Source organism: Dendrobium catenatum, unplaced genomic scaffold (assembly GCF_001605985.2).
Source record: "Dendrobium catenatum unplaced genomic scaffold, ASM160598v2 fragScaff_scaffold_1472, whole genome shotgun sequence".
NCBI classification, from domain to species: domain Eukaryota; kingdom Viridiplantae; phylum Streptophyta; class Magnoliopsida; order Asparagales; family Orchidaceae; genus Dendrobium; species Dendrobium catenatum.
In genome coordinates this window covers 340,178-349,733 of record NW_021319934.1, presented here as the reverse complement: position 1 = coordinate 349,733, position 9,556 = coordinate 340,178, and the positions used below count along the sequence as shown (strand labels likewise).

Genomic DNA, 9,556 nt, shown 5'->3' with positions numbered 1-9,556 from the left:
TTTTTGGAGGGAGAAGGGAGGGTAGAGATGTCCTTTTGCTTTTGTTTTGAATTAGAATGCATTAAGTAGGGAGAAAGAGAGGAATTAGGGTTATGTCATGTTTTGTGAGAATTTCTTTGTTCTTCTTGGATAGTGAGGGCTCTAGATCGAGATCTAGAGATTGGGAGAGTGCGATCCTCCTCTCGAATAGAGGATCCTTGTATCTTTGCTATTTTCCTTGCATTTATTAGTAAAATACAAGTTGTTTCTTCATTTTTCTCTCAGATTTTCCCTGTTTTCTACTGTTTTTGGCTGTTTTACTGTTGTGGACAGCAGTTTTCATCTTGGATCTAGTTGGTTTTGGTGAGAAACTCTTGGAAATCCAAGTGTTTCCTATCATTAAATTACAAAATAAATTAATCTTAATAATTAACATCAATCAACTATAAATATTAACAAGAAATTTTGAATTATTAAAATCTTATTGGAGTTAAAAAACTTAAATCTAAAAATAAAATAAAATAAAAATAATTCATCAAAGTTTAACAAGATTTAGCCTATATCGTGCCAAATAGTTTTTAGGAGTTAACAACATCAAGATTTAGTAAATCTGAATTTACAAGATTTATTAAATCCTATTTAAATTATACTTGCAGCCAGGCAACCCCTTAAGAGTTTCTTCTTTGTTACTTCGTCTCTACTCACCTCCCTACTCTGTAGGTAATCATTCATCTTTTTTTTTTACTTCTGTCTTCTTTCTATCTCATTGTTTTCTCATCACGAATCCAACTCTTCAACGCACCCCTCTATATCACCTTAAGCATGATAACACGCGAGGCATACTACTTCAACGAGTTAGGCATTTTGAACTTTAAGCAAGGTATGCTAGACAAATGTTAAATTGAACATGAAATGTCGTGCAATTAGAGCATATAACAGGGATCAAAGTTTTCAACAGAAGAAGAAAAACTACCCCCAAGTTTCTTAAGCTATCAGATATGTCATCTTGCTGCTGCTGTAAAGTGGTTCTCAGTTCTTGGAAGTCCTGGTATGAAAAATAGTGAATAAGGTTAGGCACTATATGTTTGCAATAACTAAATTACAGGATTCAGAGAACTTAACTGATTTCAGTTGATCCAGATCAGTATTTAGTACCTTCTTAAGCTCGATCAGTTCCTGCATGGTGAAGAACTATCAAACAAATGTGACCATAATAAATACAAAGCTTCCTGTATCAACAATAACTTGAATTTAAATGAATTGTATAGAAGTCTATACAACCATAAGTAATCTTAAACACTAATTAAATGACTGGTTTACCCAGAATAAAACGCATATAATTGCAAAATATGCAGCACCCTTACCACAATAAATCACCAACAACTATACAAACAAGAATGCACAATGAAAGCATAATAGATGCAGGATTAAGAGTTAGAATTTTCTATTATAATTTATAATGTGTAGTATATCGACATGCATTTTCACGATAATGCCACTACAAGCAATTAAATATAAAAATTTTTAAGATCTCACACACATCAAATATTATTTTGAATTCAAATGCACCACCTCGAGAAGCGTATCATTTCCTCGAGAAGCATGTCATTGCCTCAGGAAGTATATCATTGCCTCGAGAAGCATGCCACTATCTCAAAGAGTGTGCAATAGCTAAGAAAAGTGCACCACTATTTTTAAAGAAATGCAGTAAATAAGGTATATAACGAGCATGTGAATACGCTATGCAAATGCATTGAGAAACGTTCAAGTGCATCACATAGGCATGCCAAAAAGCGCCCAAGCATATAGATAGATCTCAAGTATACTATATAAATATATAAAAAATTGTATAAGTGCATTGTTTAAATGCATCAAAAAGTGCACGCCATTTAAAAGGAAGGAAAAATTAAGAATATATATATATATATATATGATAGTGTTGCACTGGGCTACAACAAACTGAACTAAAAATCCACTTTTTCAAATTAATTAATTAAAATAAAGAAAAAATTATCTAAACAATGTTCAAGTCCCTAAAAGATCAAATTGATAAGCACAAGCTCCAATAAATAGACTTAACATCCAAACTTATTGTTTGAGAATGATGCATGAACAAAAAAAATGAAATAAACTCATATCAAACCCAATTCTTTATAAGCAAGTGCGCAGAGAAGGTTGAAATAATAAAATAAAATTATTCAAATACCCTGATAATAACCGTGTTGAAAAAATCCCAACGGAAGAATCCCTTTTCAAAATCAAAATTTCAAGTTGCAAATATAAATACTTCAAGTGATTTCAATGTCGTTTTGATGATGTCTTTGTTAATAGTGAATCTTAAACAAAGGAAACTTCATATATATAAATGTCCCAAAATCTCAGAACATATTATTATGAGTTTTAATTTTATTTAAAAAAAGAAATATAATAAAAAATAATATTCAAATGAATCTATCATCCAAAAAATTTAAAGTAAAATCCATCCAACCTCCATAAGCATTTATCTAGGGTGATAAATTTTAGAATAGCCGCAGTTCACAAAGGGTAAATTTCTTATTGAGCATATCAATACGATTGAGTTTCAAAAAATCTCCAACAATTAAGGATGTCACACATGTCCTCTAACTGGTGAATTTACTGCCAAATGACACCAAAGATAAACAGTTATGATTAAGACTCTCTAACTGAATGGTTTAGAAGCAAAATAGCACCATTAAATTACGATCATAGTCAAAGCCCATATATTCCCCAATAATTAAGACATATTTGAGTAATGAATCATACGGTATACTTGATAGGATATAAAACTCTAATTTAACTAAGACAGACTTAAAATTTATTTCATTAAACAAACACTCACCCCAAGTTTGTAAGGTTTAATTGGATAAAGCAAATCATAGCTACCCATAAGGACACTTCAGCCAGGTTGTGTCGATTATTTCCTTGAGTATATAGACTAGAGATCACGATAACCTAGGATGATGAAAATATAAGATCTTGATCGAGAACATCATTTCCCCCACAATCAACTTTAAATATAGAACAATAATTTTGAACCACAGAGCTTAAACAGTTACACTAATGGAAAACCTGAAACCAAACCATAAAATTCTCCTAAAATTATGGTGAAATCTTTAGATAGTGTCTTATCTTAAACATAATCTGCCTACTAAAAATTTGACCACACAACACTCTTAAAACTCTCCCTCCAAACAAGAGATTGGGGCCAGAACTTTTGAAGCCCTTAATGTACAGGAACCTGATTAGTTTCTAATATATCCACTCATTCTTTGATCATGTTAATGTTATTTGTTAAAAAATTCAACCAATTAGTTTTTAATCATCTCTTTTATAATTTGTTAAGTTTTCCTAATAATTAGTCTTGTTTCTATGAAACATTTTGCAATGAACTTAAATCTTTGATAACAATCTAATGCAAAATGACTTAGGATTAAGGTTTCTTACTACAAATGATGTATAGTGTTGTATATGCAAGGAGATAAAAAATTAGTGATTCATAATCCACCAAATAATTTAAATGCTTACTTTGGGTCTATTGGTTTGAAGTAAAATTGATGTAAAATATTCCAAATGCAGAGGCTTTGAGAAAATTGACATTTGGTTTAAAGTACAACAAATGCGGTGTAAAATTTTAGTGTATTTTGAATCCACCATCTAATTTGGTGTATTTGGAATTTCATCATTTGGACGATTTTTAAATACACCATTAATTCATCGCCGACAAACATGACCACCTTCATCGCTACCACCTACCACCACCGCCATCACTGTAAGCCTTCGCCGCCAGCAACCACCACCGCCACTAATGGCCACCAACCATCACCATCATTGAACTTTACATTATAATTATTTTACTTCAAGCCAAACAATTAAAAATATACATGCATTTATTTTACACTTATCTAAACAATTTCAAAGCATTTCAAATACAATGCATTCTTTTTACACTGCATTCTTTTTCCAACCGCCAAACAACCCCTTTCTTTAAATGTAGCAAAGCAATACTAAATTAAAACCCAAATGATGATGAAATTATCAAAACAATTGAAGAAATTCTATGATGATTTTAAAATATATAAAAATCGACGAGCAATTAAATTTAATTTCTACAAATGGAACTCCATGTGTCAAATTTGATCAAATTCAAGAATATTAAACAAGTCACTATCAAATTAGATAGATGAAAAATAATAAGGAATGAAAATACTAAAACTAGAAAAATCAGGCATCACATAAACACGAGGAGATAATTTCCTACAATCAATTAGTTGTTCGTCTATGGTATTCAAAAGAGTCACATACATAACTTCCAAGATTAAAACTAGAAAGAGAATTTTATTCGACCCAAAGATCATAATTATGAAAAACTATTTATGTGCTACTTTTAAATATGGAATCAACTAATTTAAATTTATCACCAATAAGATAACCATTAATTCAGCTTTTGATTTTATACCCAAACTTTTTATCATATCAGCAGAAACCACCAGAAACAGCCCTCCAAGTAACAAAACAATCTCAAATTTTAACACATTCAACCATATAAATAAGAACAAAATTCATGCACTAGTCGCAGGAACAACCAGGCAAAAAAATTCGCAATAATGCATACCCTTGGATAAAATACTGCCACAACAAAACGAAACCAAGAGCATATAACTTAAAAAAATACCATCTCTAATATAATAGATGCATTTTCTTTAGTATTTCACCGTTCAAAGAAAGGTATCAATTGTTAAACCGCTTCAGAAACTCCAGCAACATGCCACAAACACACTAAAAAAATAATTCAAAAACTACAACAAACCACTTAAAACAGCTGCAATGCTTTATTTCTCCAAATCAAAACATCACTTAAAATTAATCTAAATTGGGTTAAGTTTAAACTAACCTAAAGTTATGAAATAATATACAATCCTATCTCAACCATCATCACTTTAATGTCCTTAGTTATAAAAATAATAAAATAAATCAATGCACACATCATTACTTATTGTGAGGCCTTGAACGAGAATAAAAATGAATATTTTCATCATCCAATATTCATCATCCATTATGCTAAAAAAAAGTATTACACAAATGGTATGATGATTGGAATGCTATTTAACTACAAAATTCTGTGCCTAATCCTTGTTAACAAAAGGTGTGGGAGGAACAAAATACCGCTAAGGGGGTGGCGAGAGAGATAAAAATGAGGTTTCAAAGGTTTTTTGAAAAAAAAAAAATCCCTAAAATAATTTTGGATAAAGCCATAATTTCACTATAATTCCTACGAATCCATTACGTACCAAAATGATTTTTCATCCTCACATATCTACGTATGACTGGATTGAGCCCATGGGAATAGATACTTGACCAAAAGCTGCCCAAAGCATGCAATACTTTGAACCATAGCAACTCACACTAGATCACAAAAAGCCCAAAAAATTGAGGATGTGAAGCAGATTCAAACACCGTCACTTTGCAATCAAGTGGATAACTCATATAATTCACAAAGAAAATAAATCACAAACTTAGAACTAAACAATAGTATGAAAAAGTAAATTTAAAAAATATAGTAAGTAAATATCCATCAAAACAAATTCACAAACTCAATTTCTTATTCTTTGTCCTCTTGCCAGCCTTGCATGACTTCTTGTTGAAATCTTACTTACAGAACAAGAGCTTGAGGTCTCTTGGCTACATCGGATAAAGATATAACAAAAAACATCATAGTTCACCAGACCTGCAATGTCTCTTGCGAACGAATCAAGCACCTAAATTCTCAAAAGTACACATTTAAGAGTTTCATTTCCAGCCGTTGTAATAGGAAGCAATAATAAGAGCAGCTTAGCACATCTTTTACATCCATATTCATGAAACTACCTAATCCAATCTCTAGTTAAAGTTATAATTAGAGAAAACTTAGCTGATAAGCATAACATTTATAAAAATTGAAAATCCATAAATATATAACTATGCAAGTCGTAATGAGCTACATTTCCTATTATGGAAAAGCCTGGTCAGAAAGATAATCATATGACAACATGCAGCAATTGCCTAGGATAAAATCGGTATTATCATGTGTTTCCAATTAAAACTAGTACCACCAGCACATGATTTTAAGAGTTATATAACGAACATATGAACAAAAAAAAAAGAAAGAAACAAGGGTTAGTAGAAGTTATTTTACCATGAAACTTACTGCTAGCATTTATGAGGTTCTATATTTTAACAAACAGAGATTTTAGGACAAAGTTTACACAAAGTCCACTTGAAAAGAAAAACCTAATTTATTAATGCCATAGAAGTCTCAAACGAAAACCAATAAAAGAGAATAGCATGATTCGTAGGGGGTTATGTTATCATAAATAAGGCTACAATACCCATAAGTTCCATTGTGTTGATCTAGTTTTATGTAAAAATAGGGTGATGTTGCTTCAAGAAACTTGTATATTTCTTCATGATTTTCCAATCCTCCTCTTTGATGCCAAAGCCATATTTCACACACTAAAGTGTGATCAGTTCATACAAGGATGATGACGCCAATACAACCACAAAAAAAGTGCTCGAAAGTTCAACCTCAAAAAATAAAGCATGTTGAAAAACAGAGCCGACTCAAGAAAATCAGAGACTAATTATAGTATATTCAAAACTAGGATTGTCAAGTGTTATTGAGAAACACGAATTGAAAAATAAAAAGTATTCCATCAGCCAAAAACACCAAAATGTTTAGGTGATAATTAAAAGATGATGAAAACTATTTACTAACCATCAAGTTTGAGAACAATTTTCTCAAGAATGATTTACTATTTTCAATTCAAAGGCAAATTTCACTAAGGAGCTATTTGGTTAGCTAAAAAAGGAATACAATGTAAAAGGAATGCAATCTAAAAGGAATAAAATGTATTTGAAATGCTTTGAAGTTGTGCCGATGGCGACTCCTACATTGGTGGATGGCAATGGGCACCGGGTGCGGTGGCGACAATGGCCAGAGGCGAGTGATGGAGACAGCAGCCGAAGATAGGTAGTTGCTGACAGTGGCAGCAGCTAGCTGCGGGCAATGACAATGGTGATAAATTTATAACGTATTTGAAATCCCCCGAATCGGAGGAATTCCAAATACACCAACATTGAACAAGAGGATGAATTCAAATGCATCAAGATTTTACACTGCATTTGTTTTACTCCAAACCAAACATCAATATTCTCAAAAAGCCTTGCATTTGGAATATGGCACACCCATTTTATTTCAAACAAAACAACCCCTAAAAAAGTTAGAGATTCCAAAGACCCTCTTTCATGAACTATAGGTTAGTGTGCAATATCACTCAATCGAGACTTGCAAAAAAAATTAACATCATAATATTATGAAAAGCCCCTACTAAATTCCCAATACAATTTGATTAGTATATGGTAAATTGAACATTTGAAATGCCCAAAAAGGTCAATAAACAAAATTACAAGCACGTTAAAGTTATAAAAATTTGACAAGTCACCTTCTCAATCTGGTAAATGTATGCATGTGTAGCTTCTTGTATATTCCAAAAAGTTTACAAATACTACTAACAAACGTACATGAGGATGATTAATTCCTGTATTAGGCTAATAAGAATGGTAACGTAGCAAGAACTTAGTTAGAAGTGAATTAGTAGCTCATGTATTCTATAAATACTCCTATTAAGGAGGAATTAGAGAAGATGGTCTCTATCTCTCCCTTCTATGTTCTTGTTCTTTTCCCTTTGTTCTTCTTGGAGCTTGGGCAAGCTAGAGTTGTCCGCTTATCTTATTCTTCCCCACTTCTTGCTATTTCTACAGGAAGGTTCATATCAACATCTGAGTTAAAATACAATGTAAAATAGCTATAGTTTCAAGAGTTGTTTGTTATTATACAGGTTCATTTGTGTTTCAACAGCATTATTAATCATAAAGCTCGCAGAATGCGGAAAATAAATGCTATAAAAGGACCACATTAAAAAGAACAGATTCAGATGTACTTTTCCAAAATTGTAAAGGGAGATCTAGAAATAGCCAAAAAAAGGGGAATTTCTACTGGTGAGCTTATTTCTACAGCCAAGAGATCCAACTGTGCGAAGCATGTACAAAACAGGAAAGATCTTCCGATAAACGCCTTACAAAAGATCAAGTTTGATCTTTACGCCAAGCATAATATTAACAATATTCGGATTGCATCTAGGAAACCAGAGAATACTAACTTCCTTATATGTCTTGACTTGAGTGTCCAATTTAGATTTCCAGTCTTGCAAATCCTTCAACAAAGAAAATCAGTAAAATAAAAAATATATAAATTTTCGCATGAAATAACCATATCAAAACAGCTGGGGAACAAAGAGAAGTAGCGGTTAGAGGAATGTCCCGAGAACTTACCTGTTTCAAACCTTGCAGCCTATTCAACAACTCTGACTGCGATTCATTTAGTTCCTACCATGAACTAAAGATGAGCAAATGACTGAGGAAAATCCTCCACGAAATTATAATGAATATAGCAAGATGAATATGGAAAATTTCCATCTCACCGCAATCTTTATTCCCATAGGGCGTAGATCATCCCTCTTCTGGAAGCAAAGGAAAATATCGAATCGAAGTCAATAACCACAAGCGGATGTAGAAACTTGGTAATGACAATGGCACGAGCTCAAAAGTACAGAAACCTGTCGAGGAGATCTAAGCTAGATTTCGAGGAGCGTACCGGCGATGCAGAAGAACGAGTGTCAGGAGAAGGAGAAAGGCTCGAATTGGTGTCCGCCATAGGAGCTCGGAGAAGCCCTAGGGCAATAAGCTCAGCAAGCGCCGAAGGAGGGGAGCGCGGGGTTTCAAATGAGAGGGAGTATTCTGTTCAGTATATATTTATTTATTTTAGAAATTTATATAAATTAAAATAGACTCACAGGCATCACATACATAAACTAGACCTTTTAGTTGATAGTCAAAACTGTCAACCAACAAATCAAAAAAAAATATTTAGATAAATTAAGCGAGCTTTGTCTTGATCGAAGAGCCCTACTCAACGATGAAACATGTGCGGGGGGTGGAATATAATTCTCATTTGTAGTTGAATGGTATTTTTGTTATAAAAAAATTTAAGTGTTGTGCGAGTAAATAATAAAGTTTACGTGTTATATACATAAATTGAAAATTTTTTAGTACTATATACATAGTAATGCCTAATAATACTTAATAAAATTGAACATAAATTATAGCTAAATCTTGTAGCCAAATAGCACTAACAAAATAATCAATTGAAATATAGAATTGTTTAGATAATAGTTTTATTTAACCATTTTTATTTTCATATTATCTTCTTTGATAATATATATTTACTAAAAATATCAATGATAAATTTTTATCCTTATTTTTATGCATTTTATTTTACTCATTAAGTTTCCTAATATCACTATGCTAATAAAATAACTATGTGTGATTTAAGAAATTATTTTGTAAACATGTCATCAAATCAAGTGCCAATATTTGATGATAGGGGGATTTACATACATGCCATAGAAAATGTGTGTATTTCTGTATCTAATACCAAATTTTTTATTAAAATATATTATAA

General features: G+C 31.9%; 1 protein-coding gene across 2 annotated transcripts in view; it reads right to left on the bottom strand.

The window, feature by feature from the left end:
- LOC110116435 (CAP-Gly domain-containing linker protein 1) overlaps positions 1-8,829 on the bottom strand; it is a 15,072-nt gene extending 6,243 nt beyond the window's left edge. The window contains exons 1-6 of one of the 2 annotated variants that reach the window (XM_020849999.2): positions 8,690-8,829; positions 8,517-8,552; positions 8,368-8,421; positions 8,196-8,249; positions 1,102-1,155; positions 953-1,024 (exon numbers count right to left, since the gene is read on the bottom strand). In XM_020849999.2, the coding sequence (XP_020705658.1) occupies positions 953-1,024; positions 1,102-1,155; positions 8,196-8,249; positions 8,368-8,421; positions 8,517-8,552; positions 8,690-8,749 (330 nt within the window). In that variant the 5' untranslated portion in view covers positions 8,750-8,829. Of the gene's footprint in view, positions 1-952; positions 1,025-1,101; positions 1,156-8,195; positions 8,250-8,367; positions 8,422-8,516; positions 8,556-8,689 lie in introns of both variants that reach the window. The other variant, XM_020849998.2, reaches the window with a different exon arrangement.
- Positions 8,830-9,556: the final 727 nt, after the last annotated feature.